The sequence below is a fragment of the Anarhichas minor genome, unplaced genomic scaffold, assembly GCF_050575085.1.
Source record: "Anarhichas minor isolate MPS153535 unplaced genomic scaffold, ASM5057508v1 ptg000011l, whole genome shotgun sequence".
NCBI lineage: Eukaryota > Metazoa > Chordata > Actinopteri > Perciformes > Anarhichadidae > Anarhichas > Anarhichas minor.
This window is the reverse complement of record NW_027466457.1, coordinates 8325231-8341416: the sequence shown is the minus strand read 5'-3', so window position 1 is coordinate 8341416 and position 16186 is coordinate 8325231. Positions and strand designations below refer to the sequence as shown.

Below are 16186 nucleotides of genomic sequence, written 5' to 3'. Positions count from 1 at the left end.
TAGCTAAAGACTTAACTTATTTAACACACTAAGTGTACATATGGTAAATTATTACCATTTCTATCAATGACACAAAGGGGCTCTTCGATTACAAATGTCTTCCTGGCATCTTAAAAAAAAAATCTAAATTACTGGTGTGTAAACAAATGTTAACGTCTGATTTAAATTCTTTAAAAATGTTCCTGGGTCTAGAATAAGTACATCTGAACATCAGTGCTGAAGCATCTGCAGCAGAAACCCGCCAGAAGCTCTTAGGAGCTGCTGATGGTTTCGACAGCAGGTGGAATATCAACCACAACCATTGTGAGGCCTTCAGGGGACAAGGCGGAGGGAGGGCTCTTATCTGGTGACATCGGCCCTGTTTTGAAGGAGCCTTGCAGGTCCATGTTGATGCACAGCGCTCCAGACAGCAGCTGCCTCTTGTACTGTTCGAGACGCATGAAGATGTCCATAACTGAAGAACTGCTTTCATTAACCCAGTTGGGAAACAGGTTGGTGGAGCTAAAGTGGGATGGGAGGGACTGGTAGTGGTGCAGCTCCAGCTGCCAGTAAAACCTAGAGCAAGACATGGTAAAGGAGTCAGCTGTAAGTATTTCACTTATCGTTATTAGAGCGGCTATAATCAATTATTTTATAACTATGTATCAAGTGAGAATGATACAAGTGGTCAACCACGTTCACATACTCTAGATTACAGCTAGATCCATCATGGAGCGTATAGACCTGACATTTAATGTATTCTGGCATGATTAGTTGTTAAAACTTGCCCTAAAAAAACTGCTCTGTCTCTGTTCACATATGACATACAAGTTATGTGTTTGTGCACTGTCACCTACTTGGCAGATACATTCTGGGAAATGCTTTTGGAGGTCTGGCGAAGAATATGCTGTAGGACTTTTAACAGCTGATCCCGAATCCATCCAACATCTTCTTGCACATCTGGCAGCCACTCCAGAAGTCTACACATGGGATATGTCGCTGTCAGTCGATTGGCACAGAAGGCAAGTCCAGTATTGCTCTGCTATTTTAATGCCTTTATAGCCACAATAATATTCGCCGCATAATGCGCAATAACTTTTGCTGCACACAACTGCACATATAAGACCCAAGTACACATAGAAAACGTAGTACTGTACTGTTGTGATTAAGTCCTACTGCACCTGAGAGTCAAGGACAAAGCAGACTCCAGAGGGAGAGTGTAGGGGAGCATCATGGCTGAGGCCATCCTGACAGGAAGCAGGTTGCTTAGCGACTGCATCAGGCTCCTCCTCTCCATGCAGGCCTCAACTAGAGCTGCAGAGGGAGGCAAAGATGACCACAACAGTGACCTCAAGCTATTCATAGACGTAACCTGCTTTATTCAGCACTGTTCTTGAGCTAAACACCAACATCAAATTTAAAATGTCAGCACAATGAACATAATCATCTTTTATTAATTACCATTCCCTGCCTATAAAGTGGAATAAAATACCCTTCAAGACTTTCAACACACTGTGAATGTAGTCATATAAAGAACAGCGTAGCTGTCCTTCTACCATGTATCTCAGGAAATTCCGTTGTTTAAGGGTTAATGAAAGTATCTTACTTCTAAAGATAAATACTTTTAAAACCCTTTGAATTATCTGAAAAATGCACTTTCACAAGGCTCAAGCAGGGCTGTTTTGTATTCCTTCTGTCATTGTTACCTTTGTGCAGAATGGGTGGAAGGTGTTCGAAGATATGATCCTCTATTAAGGAACTGCAATGAACCATGACTGCTCCCTCTTCCACGTGTGGCTTTTCCTCCTCTTCATCACTTTTGTTGTCGTCGTCGTCGTCCTCCTCCTCCTCCTCCTCCTCCTCCTCCTCATTGCAATCCTCATTTTCTTCACCATTAGCCAGCAGAGGCAGCTCTCTGTGAGGTCCGTTGAAATTAAGCAATCCTGCAAAACAGAACCAAAATGTGAAAGTAGTATTTTTTTTCTTATCTGTGATCAGTGGTGGGTTAATTTCTTAATTAGTTCAATTACTCAACGCATTTATAATAATCTAGTTATAATAATAATAATAATAATAATAATGTTAATGTTAATGCCAAAAACATAAAAACAATAAACAAACAAATGAGTAGCCATAAGGAGGAACAGAAGTCTAATCACGAGCAAAAGCAGCCTATTGATTTGTTGACATGTGCCCGTTGTGATAGCGTATCAGGATGATACTGTGTCTTCATACTAGCATGAGGACAGAAAATCAATTAGGCTTGTTATTACTCACCTAATTTATATTATGTTCATTCTACGAAACACGTCTCTGTCCAAATATCGGTAATAAATCTGTGTGCCCTTAATAAATTCTAAACCATATATTAGGGCCGTTAAGTTTATATGTCCCGGAGTGTAAGTCCCCAGGTGGCGTTGTTGGTTGCCTTTAATTCCCCCCCCCCCCCCCCCCCCAAGGCCACGCTACATTCTGGGCAGGGAAGAACATGATTTTGAGAATGTTAGAAAAAAAGTAAATCAATGTTTCTTACCGTTCCTCTTTAAAAAGTGCAGAGCGTCTTTATAGCCCTGTTTACACATGGTTTTCATAACCTGCACTCGAAATCAAACACATACAAGAGGTCCAATGAGTTCACTCCTGTTCAATTAATCAGTGTGTGTGTGTGTGTGTGTGCGTGCGTTTGTGTGCATCAGCAGGGTTGTCATCAGTTGACCTACCATTGGGTCTGGAGGGAACAGTGCCCTGGAGACTCTGTAGAGGTTGGTGAGAGTGAACTGGATGCTTGTGTTGGTGAAGCGCAGCTCGTGTATGTTGGCTGAGGTGTCTCTGGGGCAGATGTCGCTCTCTCCGGAGAACGGGGACACAGTGATGGTATTTTTCAGCTCATACTGAGGCAGGTTGTCTGAGATTCCTCCGTCGACATATCGCTGGACAATAAAGAAGATAAAAATCAGCATCGGAACAAACAGAAACCGATCACGGATTGACTGTCGATCGTATTTGGCCAAAGAGCAATCATCACACGGGATATCATGGTGACATCATATCCTGTGTATTGGTTGAAGTTTGTTTTTATTGAAGCTGGTGAACTTTTAAACTAAGAGGTGGGAGGCATGAAGTGCGTGTCAACAGATGAGATCAGGGTGACACATTTTTTCTGAATTTGAGCCACTGCGAGTCTGAGAGGACAGAACAACATTGATGCCTGAGCCAACTCTCACATTGTGGCCCTGCGCGCACACACACACACACACACACACACACACACACACACACACACACACACACACACACACACACACACACACACACACACACACACACACACACACACACACACACACACACACACACACACACACACACACACACACACACACACACACACACACACACACGTGTAAGCTCCTAAAACCCAACCCAAAGGCCACAGAGGGAGGTTGGGAGCGCTGGTATTACTCAATCATATTGCCCAGAAGACCTTTGCTCTAGAAATGTCCAGCAAAAAAAGAAAAAGAAATGACAAGCTGTGCTTAAAATACAAGTTCTGCTTTCCCCTTTAGTTCTGAGATCTCTGACAAACACGGACTCCTGAGGAATTGCATTATTATCGCTTCCACACACGTGTCATTCAGAACAAACACATTCTTGGGGGAAGTGGGGAGTTACGGATGAAGAAAGTGCCAAATGTAACAACAACAAAATACAATGAGAGGAAATAAACGACATGCAGCATGGTAGAGGGGTCAGTAAACCTCTCCGACAGCAATGCCGTGAAGTAATTAAGCTCATTTCTTTTCATTAGACCAAATATAGGATATCGACGTCATAAGGACCCTGCACACATACTGAATCATTTGAATCTACTCACCACTCCTTGCAGTGTGGGAGGAATGAGGCCACAATACACCGGGATGTAGGCACTGCAGACGCATGCCTGGTTAACAAAAGAGACGATACAAGAAACTTGTTGGAGGTGGAATTACAGTTGGCTGATATACTGATATTATATAGCGTGAGACTATGAATGTCATGATATAACTTTGCTGTCTTCTTCTGATTTAAAGGACGCATTACAGTTAAATTACATTTCCTTATTACACTCTGTCACTACATCTCATCAGAACTGCAACTAACAATTATTTTCACTATTGATTAGTCTGCAGATGAACTGTTTTGTCTATAAATTGTCAGAAAATAGTGAAAAATGTTATACATTTCCAGAGCATTATAATGTTTTGTCCAACCAACAGCCAAACACACAAAGATGTTCAGTTTACAATTATATGAAACAAGAAAAACAGCGAAAACCTCAGATTTGAGAAGCTGAAATCAGTGACTTACTTACTTACTTGATCGATTCAATTGACAAATTGTGTCAGATCTAAAATCAACAATCAAATCCATATTTCTCATGATCATTTCTCAAAATGTGCTGCTATGTAAATGGCTTAAATACTAAAACACTGTCACATGATCAGTATAGACATAATAAAACCCACTCTATCCTGACATTTGACTTCCTTAATATACTCAGACTTAATTCCCACCTGCACCACCTCCTCCTTGTTGTTGAAGTGAGACACCAGGACATTTTCTCCATCTGACACTCGGGTGAGAGAGATTCCTAACCGTCCGTTGGCCTCGTGGTGGCACTCAGCTGGCAGAGTACGCCGCAGCATGTGACGCATAATCTTCACCAGGTTAAAGGAAGGATGCATGGCTCCGAGGAACCGCTTCCTTGCCTCTTTGGAAACATCGATGATACCTGCACCGGCCTCACCTGTGAAGACGTTGTTGATGTTAATGATTACATAAAGGTATTCATGCAACTGTACATTGTCTACATTATAAAATCAGGAATTCAGTTGAGTAGATGTTTTATAAGCTATTGCACTCAACTATATTTGCAGAATCAATAATAGCCTGCAGTTATTCTGTTACAGAACAATCAGGATGATATTTTGTTCCTCCGTGTGAAGCAATCTTTAAGAATGTGTCTCTATGAGAAGAAGATGGTTGTCACTTTGTCCATTCAAAAGGGATGAGTTGGTATATTCATTTTGACATGATCAAGATGCCATGTTAGAAAGTAACTACGTTTTGAAGTTCTTTACTTGAGTATTTCCATTTTATGGAACTTTATTATTTCACTCTGCTACAAATCAGAAGGACATATAATTATTATACTCCCTGCTTTTATCTGACATCTGCAGCTACGAGTTACTTTGCAGATGAACATACTGTACAAAACACCTGTCACATTGTTAAAGATTAAACCATTGTTATAGTAGCTGAAGTATCTGTAAATTCTGGTACTACAAATACTTTACGAAGTTAAGACTTTTACTTGTAACAGTTTGCAGTGTACCCTGAATACGAGGCATATTTTAAAAAACAGCTACATTTGTACTTGTAATTCAGCAGTTTATATATGTACATACATATTTATACATATATATATATACATACATATACAGAATATATATACAGACATACACATACATATATATATATATACATATATAAATATATACAGGTATGTACACATAAAAAAATATATACATATATATATACATACATATATACATATATATACATGCACATACAGTATATATACATAGGCCTACTTATATATACATATAAATAAATATATATATTTATATAATCTTTACTTAACTAGGAAGTCACATTGAGATAAAAACCTCTCTTACAAGTTTATAACAAAAAAATGTTAAACTAAAGTAAAGTATCAACTTGAGTATAGCACCCTTGTTGTCTTTTTAAAATGGATTTTGTAACAGCTTCCCTTCCACCTCCTGTAAGAGCTGAAACACCCGAGAGACACCTACCAAGACAGACCCCGGTGACCAGAGCGGTGGCGGTGAGAGCTCCAGCGGACGCTCCATAAATGTGTCTGGCGTTTTGCACCAGAAAAGGAGCCTGTTCCAGCAGACAGCTGGCGACACCGACGTGGTAGATACCGAGGAAGCCACAACCTGCAAACGAGATGTTCCACGGCGAGTCTAAAGGAAACATACCGGGAACCGGCCGCTGCTATGGAAAGTTGGGCTAAGGTCACAGGCAAACTCTCAGATATCAACGGAAACAAAATAACTACAACTGTCTAGTTGAAGCTGACCGGCCCATCGTATTGTATTAATGACGCCTCTTCACATGCTGTCTTTAGGATAAAGGACTTTGTCTGCTGTTTTTAGCTTTCTAATTAACGGTAGAAGTCATCTTTCCGGTGCAGGTAACGTACAAAACTCTTAAGCAGCAGCTAAAACCCTACGACGCTTAAATAGTAACGTGTCCGGTGAGTTGTTATTACCTCACTCTGTTGGTGTATTTAGAGGAGGGCTCCGAGTAAACCGGCTTGTCCAATCACAACTGCCACCGCGAGACAAAAGTGACCAATCACAATAGACATAGTTGATCAGGTCACCAATCAGAATCCCCACCGCTGTAACACTGTGACGTCAATGAGCGGTGACAGCTGTCAAATGTTTGTCCCTATGTTGGAACAAAGCGTTTTGTTTTGACCTTTATAAATTGATATGCCTGCTTGTGTTGACATGTTTTGTCTATTCATATCTACTAGGCTATATTGAGACTTACTTTCGCAATAGTTGCTATCAGTAGAAAGAATGTGTGTTGATTTCCGACTATGCAATTTTGGCTAGTTGAACCTATTGATTACAATCGATTAAAAACATCTGCGACAGTGGTTGTCTGTTCTTGTTTTACTTGTGTTCGTGGTGATTTTACAAAGTAACAAACGCTGTCATAACGATTTACACATTGTGTTAAGTTTGCAACATCCTGCTTTCAAATCAGCACAAGATAGTAGAGTTTCCCAAGAAATAGTAATGAAATCACAAGTGTCTTGCACTTGAAGTGTATTCAACAATAACAGTAAAATGTTTTTTTTTTGTGGATCACTTCCTTGAATAAACTATTCCCAGAATTAGGTTACAAATTGTTCACCCGTGGGCACCGGTCCAGAGTCTGTTTAGGACAGGTCCTAAACAGACGTTTGGACGTGTCCTTCAAGAACACGTCCAATTGTGAAACCACCATCAGCCAGGGTTCATTATCTTAAAACAAGTATATTCCTACTCTATCCAGTGTGGGGGGCCAACTGCTCAAGGACCCCCAAAGTCAGTGAGGGTCAATAGGTGGATAACAGCAGGTTAATCTGGTCATGCTGACTGTAATGCTGACATCAAAAATAGCAAAACAATCATTGAGGTTACATAATCTATTAGGAAAATAAATAAAACATTTAGAACAGTTTTAAAATGTTGTGTTAAAGTGAACATATTTGTATATTATTTTAAAAACACATTTGCTTATGTAAAAGGACTCAAAATAGGAGTTGTTATGTCTGAGGTCCTAGAAGGTGATTCAAAGGGTGCTGCATGTCTGACACGATGATGACGGCTGTACTTTTTTTCTATTTTGTTATTGTACCCAAATTAGCTCTTTGAACCACTGTCACCCTTTGGCACATCTGAACTGAACACATTCTTTCCTACATAAGTAAATGTTTAACATGACAGAGATGAACTTTCGAAACTATTATGTATTAAAAATGATGTGGGAGGTCACTTTAAACTCACTTGAATATAATTTGCTAAGTAGATCTTCCACAGTTAATAATGTATTTTATCTTACTTCAGTCAAATGATGTATTATACAACAAAAACAATTAATTATATTTCCTCATTCCATCTTTACAGGATGAATGAATTGTTGAATGTTCAAAAGGAAATTTAAAAAATAGTTTAAAACTTTTTAATTATTTTTTTGTTATATAATCACCAAAGACAGATGTTTGTGTCGGATAAATGATCAGTTATAAATTCATAACAAGCACTATTAACAGTACTGCTCTTTACTAAACTGTAAACATGTTTAATTTAATGTGATTAGATTATTTTACAGCCTGAGTCATGTGCAAACAATGTATGTATCTATTATATACTCAAGACACCACGCTTCCTAGTGCAGCAGTCTCTGGTAGTCTAATAGACTCAACAGCGCCCCCCGCTGGCTGAGCAGGTGCTGACATCGAGCGCACACGTTGACACAACTTGTCCCGCCCTAAATTGAAACTTTGGCGGTGCAAGAATCAAAGCGCTCGATTTAATACACATCAACAACCGGAAAGGCGGGGCTCGTTATTTTTTAAACGATACAAAATGGTTAGACTCCCCCCGCCCTCCGCCGGTGGACTATGTACACAAAAACGAACGAGCAACTATGACGCGAAGCTTTTTCTTTAAAAACATTATCGGACATAAGGAAGTAGGAAAGCACAGAGCGATCGAGAGAGGACAGAGGAACAGGAAACAACACAGCATTAAACTTTAGCTGCATTATAGAAACATGGAGGTCACTAAAGTAGCCACAGAGTGCAGAGATACGTACTTTTATAGCTAAATAATCATGTAAATATATTTCAATGGAGAGAAACAGCGAGGAAGGGGCAGCTACTGATGAAGAGGATGAAGACCAGGCAGCCTGCAGGTCGGAGGATGGAGAAGAGGACGGGACGCCTGCGTGTCAGACATCCACAGGTGGAGTACCTGACGCTTCTGTGGACACTTTAGCTCTGAGGCTCTGCAGAGAACTCGTGCACCGGGATCAGGATTTGAAGTCAGAGAGGGAGACCAGACCAACGGTCTCAAGTGGTGTGATGTCTGAAAGTCAGGCAGAGAGAGGAGCTCCCTCCGTGTCTCCCTCCAGCCTCGTGGAGACATGTGGTCCCTCCACATCGAGCCTCTCCTCCTCTTACTTCTCCACCCATAATCACCCCGGTGTTTCCTCTTCCTCTTCATCATCTTCCTCTGTCTTGTCTTTGACTCCCCCCTTGCCTCCTTCTGTGGAGCTCTCAGCTCTGTTGACTGATACGAGGCTGACCCTGGATGTGTACAAGGGAGGAGCAGCTGCCCTGCCTCTGCTTTGGGGGTCTATCCCGGGGCCGCTGAGGGGCCTCCGGTACCTGAGACTGGGCTCTGAGGAGGAGCCAGGCCTGGATGACGCACTGGATGTCCTGACCCACCTGACAGAGCTGCGTTCACTGGCTGTTCGGGGTACTTTTCTCATTCATTGCATACAATATCTCCTGTTTTGGTTCTTACATACAATACAGTAACTACTGTGCATTCATTTACGGCTGTCATTCTCTTGTCTTTTTCCTTCCTTTGCTCAAATCTTTCTGCTTCTAACTGCACTTTTCTATCTGATTCAAGGACACCGTTTTTATGATTCCCAGGGTGACCCGCTGCCTGGCCTCCTCACCACTCTGCCCACATCTGTCTCCCACCTCTCTCACCTGGTGCACCTGGATCTCTCCTTCAACCAGCTCACCTGTCTGCCACCCTGCCTTCTCAGCTTGCCTGCGCTGTCCTCTTTGCTTCTCTGTCACAACCACCTCTCAGATTTGCCTCCTGGTGTAGGCCAGCTGTCCTCCCTCACCTACCTTTCCCTCCTGGACAACGAGCTGGTCTCCCTCCCCGTGAGTCTGGGTCAGCTGAAAGCACTACAGACGCTGGATATTTCACATAACCTCCTGCAGCAGCTACCTGATGAAATTGGTTCTCTAGAGGACCTTGTTAAGCTGGAACTGTCCCACAACAAGCTGAAGCAGCTACCAGAGAGCATGGGTAAGGGTGTGTGGGTGAGTGGGTGTGTCACTGAGGGAGCAATACAGTAATTAACTTGAATTATCTAATTTAATGTAAGTTAAATTCATGAATGCAGCGATTGAAACGTCTTCTTTGTGGCCCAGGCTCCCTCCTCGCCCTCAGGGAGCTTGTCATCTCCAGCAATGGCCTCCGCCTGATCCCACATTGTCTGAACAAACTGCCTCTGCTGAAAATAGATGTGCGTGACAATCCTTTGGGAAAACCCCCGACCCCTCCTCCTCTCTCTCCTACACCTGGTGAGCGGAGAAAAAAAAGGTCTTCAAATTGATTTGTGCTTAAATCCTTTTGACTGCATCGTAATTAGATACAGCGTTTACGTTTGCGTTTGGCATATTCATATTAAATCCCTGTTTTCTTACCAGATCAACAAGAAACGACAATTCAAGAGTTGCACCTCGGATTTAACCAGCACAGGTACAGTGTCACTCTTAGCATGGACATATGTACAGCGTTTCTGACTCGATTTAAAGACGTCATGCTCTTTTTTGCTCCTTAGCTTCTGTGTTTCGCCTGCTGGGTGTCATGTGTTTCTCCCAGGGGGGGCTGAGCTGCTGTTCCCCCCAGGCTGCCTGGGGACAACCACAAGACTGAAGTGGGCTGAGAAAAGGCCAGATAGGAAGTGGGTGTGGCTAGAGGAGCATGACATCTTGCTGAGTCGTCCATTGGAACTTCGTCCTCATGGAATTACATTTCTGAAGGTATTGAACCACATCTGTTATAGGTCTCCACCAATTTTACAGATCAAGATCAGTTTACTTATCATTTTTGACGTTATTCCATAATCCTGATTAAGTCATAGTGATGTCATCAGGGTTCTCTCAGTTTGGGTTTAGAGACAAAGCTAAAACACAACGTCTGCATTACATACTGAAGGTGTGAGGTTTAGGAGACATGGACATTTACCAGGCAGTGAGGATCTATAGGAAAATGTTATCGCGTTGCATTGTGGGACATTTAGGATCCAATGTTTGTGGAGCTTCACCCAATTGGGAATAGAAGTCACGATATCTCTGCTGCACAGATTTTGATCATTTATGATAAAATCTTTTTCAGAAGTCCCTCAATTTCATGGAAGTGTAGAACTAAATTGCTGGACTACTTCCTAAAATAAGTATTTAGAAGACTTTATTCAAAATATACAGAATATTTCTTGTTTTGATCCTAATAGGTTATTCTTTTTCCATATTGTCACTGTGTTCCTTCCTGCACTTGCATGACATAAATGTAATCCCCACAGCCTGTGGAGGTGTGTGTGCCATACCATCGGACCAAAAGAAGGGAGGTGGTGGTGCAGAGGTTTGACGGACAGTCATGGAGCACTCTGCCCACGGTCCCGAGGAGAGGCAGCGAGAGTCACAGCAGCCGCCCCGGAGGACGTCCAGCCAGGGTAAAGTAAAACCTCCCACTGCAAAACAATGTATTACACTTCTATTTCAGCTTTTTGTTCCTCATAGTACAAATTGTGATATAATTTTTTGGACGTACCTGTAGCTGGCCTGCTGTGCAGTGAGCCAGTTCTCCTGGTTTATGGCAGTGTCCCGTCCAGTAAAGGACAGTTGCTCCGTTACACCAGCCGGAGCTCTGCTGGTATCCAGCGCTGACGGTGGAGTGAAGCTCCGCTTCCCCCCAGACTCCACGGTGCAGACCCGCACGGTAACACTCCAGGTAACGCTACATTATATGGAAGTCTATGTTATTTTGTCGCTGGGGTATCTGTGGTGTTGCAAGGCTTTAGTCTGTCTCTCTTTCTTTAGGTGCTGCAGGTGTCTGTGTCAGAGGTACAGGCACTGTGTGGCGATCCTCAGGCCAGAGTTAGCCCTCTACTCTGCCTCTCACAGAGCCCCAGCATACATTTCCTACAGGCTGTCGAAGTTCAGGTTCCTCTGCCATCAGGAGTCACAGGTACAATATGCCCTCACTCTCATACATGTTTATAACAGAATGTATGAGTGTTAACATGTCTGGTGCTTCTGCAGGCCACACAGTGGATATGTCCTGTTTGTATCTGCTACACGGAGACCCCACTGCCCAAACCTGGACTGACATTACATCGCAAGTCTCTCTCAAAGTCACCTATTTGTATGCCATTTTCAACATTACACATTTCTCCTGGTAAGTTTTATAATATATTGTCATAATGTATGTTTGATTCATAAATGGACATTGTATTAACACAGCTTTGTGTGCGCCATCACAGGTACTGGCTGTGGTACACCACTCAGCGGTGCGTTAGCGGGGTGGTCAGGAAGGTCTATCAAAGGCTGAAACAGTTTAAAGTCCAGTTCCTCGTCCTCCAGAGGAAGACTGATCCTTCACAAGTTATGCTGCAGTGCTTACCTACTAACAGGGTTTGTCACTCTCCTCTCTGTGCCTTAACTGTGTAGTTTAATAGATGTAATTACACCAAGGACATCAGCCCTCTTCTCTTAAACAGTGGTTGTGTTGCTCCTTGTCCAGGTGGACGGCAGAGTGCAGTCTCTGTCAGAGCAGTATGAGGGGCCTCAGCCCTCAGACCTGTGTGACCTGCTGGAGGGAGAGCAGTTCTTCGCTGGCTTTGAGAGGGGCTTGGATATCAGCACAGGTCTGAAGTCCTCTTTGAAGCTCTATCTTAAATAAACATGTTTCTGTCCTGCTCCCTTTCCTTCCAGGGGTTCATGATGTGCTGTTGTGAAACAGCCTTTTATATGAAGTCTTGAGATTAGGATTTCCTATTTGTTTTTCTCCAGAGAGACCAGACTGTGTGGAGGGAAGACTGTGTTTTGTGTTTTACTCCAGCCTGAAGAATCTGAAGGAGGTGTACATCTGTCCAGCTCAGGGTCAGAAGGGGCCAGTGAGGGGACAAGTAAGACGGACATCATATTCAACAGACAAAGTGCAGTGACTGGAGATAATCATAGTGTTTGTTTTGTTTGTATACATATAATCACTTTGTTAATTCTACATTTCCACCTTTCATTGCGTTACACATGAGCTCATCTACATGTTATAACAAACTGATTTGATACATCACTCATCTACATGTTATAACAAACTGATTTGATACATCACTCATCTACATGTTATAACAAACTGATTTGATACATCACTCATCTACATGTTATAACAAACTGATTTGATACATCACTCATCTACATGCCGTACATTACAATCTACACTCAAGCCCTGTTCAAACAGGATTAAAGGGAAGCACCTCCTAAATTTAGAATTACAGATTGTGAACATGAGCTACTCTCTCTCTCTCTCTCAAAGCCAGAAACCAGAGAAGTAAAAGTAAAATCAAACTTGTGATGCCATCCTGTATAAAGTCTCCAGCTGCTCCATAGACAATGAATGGGAGACTGATTTTGTGGACCCGCAGAATGTTTGTTTTCTTTTTTTATACTCGGTTGAACTTTACTCTATTGTGTTTTTTTCAGTTGTGAAACAGAAAATGTACTCATCTACCCGGAACATCCCCCGGGTGCTCTCAGTGTCCTCTAAACATCTCCCCTAATTCATTGTCTATGGAGCAGATACAGACTTTATAATTGATGACACTACACGTTTTAATTTTAGCACTCTAGGTTTTGGATTTGGGAGAGTTGTTTATGTTTACTAATGTCTTAGACCAGGGATTCCCAAAGTGTGGTGCGCGCGAGCTACCTCTAGGGGGTGCGCGAGAGGAAAAATGTAATGGTGTAATAATTAATATTAAATATAATTTTCACAAAATTAAAAACATGAATTATAAAAATTCCCTTTGTAAGATTTAAATTTAAAATTAAAAACGTACAATTTAATAAATAAATGCACTTCAGCTCTTGCCACCAGACTGTCTTTTACGTACACTAGCTAGCCTAGCTTGTGCAGCTAACGTCAGCTAACAGCTAACTTCATTCATTCAGCAACATTCATGCAAATATGCTAAACTGGCTGAACAATCCTGAAATGAATACTACCTTTGTGATGCTGAGACGGAACGATTCAACTCCATGGTGCATTTTGTCCTATATTCATGTCCGTCCATACACGATGAATAGCAGTTAAATACACCTTTCAACATAATACATCAGACTGAAAAGTCATATGTCAAAATGTATAAAGAAAAAACTAAAGTACTGGTCTCTAATGAAAGCAGGCTGAACATTTTATGCTATGGATGTGGTCACTCTTAATCTGTAAGAGTACCTAATCTGTTCCTTACCTCTGTCTCAGGTGTCTTTTTACAGAGGGGAGTTTCCCAATCTGCCAGAGGAAGTGGTGAAAAAGAGGAAAGGACCTGACAGCCAGTGGCTTGCAACATTACCACTGAGGCTTCCTGTCAGTTGAAGTGACTTTTTTTTTTATTTTTTTTTCATCGTTTCATAATGATAACGTCGAAATTTTGAGCATTTCTGGATTGTATATGAATTAGTATAAACCTATTGGTTATGAATATAAATAATACATATGTACGGTGTTTCTTCCATACACACATACACATTATGTAGACTCTAATCTAGATGTTTATTCCTTCCAACTAAAGCAACAGATGATGTTAGCTGCTACCGATATGTAACTCGTATTTTCTCCTCCCTTGTTTTTGTCGTAGGCTCTAAATTCAGAGAATAATTTCATCACGGAAGAGCTCCAGTATCCCCCTCTGAACCTGGGTGACCCAGAGAGCGGCTACCTGACGGAGGCCAACCTGCTGTCCATCTCCCTCCAGATAGGACAAGACTGGCGTGTTATTGGCATCAATCTTGGCTTAAGCTACCAGGAGCTGGACCGCATCCAGTACAAGTACAGGTAGGAATGGAGCTGAAATTCCTTAATTGAACTCCACAATATTGTTAAATCACAGAGCTCAATTATAATGGGAATGATGCACTTTTTAATATTTCTTTTACACGTGTGAATGACTTAACCAGTGCGTGCACAGCCAAAGCCTCTGAGGGAATTGGAGAGATGTAATGTGAGTGAAGGCAAACCGCAGTGGGAGAGAATCGGTGGAGAATTTTGATTGTTTTAATCTGCGCTGTCAGCCTTCACTAAGCCATCTGGGACACTGCAGGAGATTACACACAGACAGACTGATGCTCATCTGTCCTAACCCCCCCCCCCCCTTCTCCTCGTGCTCAGAAAAAAACCTCGCGTGACGCATCCTGGAGTTGGAAGAAAAATGCATTACGTAGATGTTTTTTTTATGTAGGAATACATTCACATGTCATTTTAATGATTTGTGTATTTGATGAAAGATGTCCAATAAATACACATGAATAGGCTGTACATTTGATATAGTATGTATGTTTATATAAATACAGTATCTAGAAAATTATTCGATCCTACAGTGGAATTGAAACATACAGTAATGCTGGTATAAAACTGCTAATTTAAATCAAAATATATATATTTACATGAGTCACTGTAGCCGGTTTGTAATGTATTGTGTATGTTCTGCTGGCCTCACCAGGGACAACCTGGGAGCCTTAGTGCTGGACATGCTGTTCCTCTGGGCCCGGGGACAGAGGAGTGCAGGACCGGGAGCGGCGTCGAGGCTGGTGACCGCCATGATGGAGAGCGGCAGGAGAGACCTGGCCGAAGAGATAGAGGACATTGTCTGTATAGGAAGGAGGAAGTACTCTGAGTCACTGAGGAGAGTGGGCCTGGAAGAACCCCGTAACACAGGAGTAGATGAACCCACGCTGGGTGCAGATGGCTGACTTACACTTGAGTAACCTGTTTGTTTACAATGTGTCCCCGTCATCTCAGCCTGCTGTCCAAACAACTGTTCTGGTGTAGAAAAGAATCTCTCTTAACACCATCATGAGAGCCAGTTAACAGCTGGTGGCTGGACATATATAATGGATGGACTGCGTAAAGATGATGGCCTGAGGCCATGTTTTTCTTTCTCCACTTTTTAAAAACGGTCTCAGTTTTCAACACTATGGAAACCCGTTCCTGTCGGGAAAAGATAAACATTTGTGATAAGTTATATAAGATGAAACATGTAAATACTCATGGTAAATCAAAATGATGAAGTCACAAGTCATAGTTGTGCTTTGTGTGTCATCATTTTGACTTAATACCTCATATTCGTGACTTAACATCTCAACATTTTGGCTTAATAAGTCTGAATTTGGCGTTATTAAGTATTAATTGACTTTAATATAATTTTGACTCAGTATCCCATTATTTTTGACTTACCACGAGTATTTTTAATCCATTTTTATATTTATTTTTTGATTTCTTAGCAGAAATTTGGCAATCACAATAAGCTGTTTTGCACAGAGTTAAGAGGCAGAGCAAACACTGGGAGCTGCTGGACTACGGAGGCCTGGACTACTTACTGCAAGTGCAACAGGAGGCCATGTTTATGGTTGATTAAATGTCTTCCTTGTGTGCCTTTGGTCACCTAGAAACCAGTTGAGCTGCAGCACATATCAGTGACATATCAGGACATTTAATTTATTTTAAATGCAAGTATGAATTTCCACTATTTTCATCTCTAGTAAAACTGTTAAGTAAAG

The 16186-nt window shown here is 41.8% G+C and overlaps 2 protein-coding genes across 2 annotated transcripts; one reads left to right on the top strand and one right to left on the bottom strand.

Annotated features, from left to right (window-relative positions):
• Positions 1 to 117: 117 nt before the first annotated feature.
• On the bottom strand, positions 118 to 6317 carry pnpla2 (patatin-like phospholipase domain containing 2). Its single transcript, XM_076089202.1, has 9 exons — positions 5835 to 6317; positions 4533 to 4765; positions 3854 to 3919; positions 2700 to 2909; positions 2513 to 2573; positions 1686 to 1922; positions 1161 to 1293; positions 837 to 959; positions 118 to 555 (listed from the first exon to the last, which is right to left on the bottom strand). Exons 1-9 carry the CDS (start codon positions 6019 to 6021, stop codon positions 252 to 254), a joined length of 1554 nt encoding a protein of 517 aa, XP_075945317.1. The 5' UTR covers positions 6022 to 6317; the 3' UTR covers positions 118 to 251.
• Positions 6318 to 8314: 1997 nt separating this feature from the next.
• pidd1 (p53-induced death domain protein 1) lies at positions 8315 to 16185 on the top strand. Its single transcript, XM_076089199.1, has 15 exons — positions 8315 to 9083; positions 9243 to 9656; positions 9782 to 9934; positions 10061 to 10112; positions 10195 to 10396; positions 10936 to 11085; positions 11190 to 11363; positions 11453 to 11600; positions 11675 to 11810; positions 11896 to 12046; positions 12156 to 12279; positions 12425 to 12540; positions 13893 to 13997; positions 14269 to 14465; positions 15130 to 16185. Exons 1-15 carry the CDS (start codon positions 8453 to 8455, stop codon positions 15377 to 15379), a joined length of 3003 nt encoding a protein of 1000 aa, XP_075945314.1. The 5' UTR covers positions 8315 to 8452; the 3' UTR covers positions 15380 to 16185.
• The last annotated feature ends 1 nt before the right edge of the window (position 16186 follows it).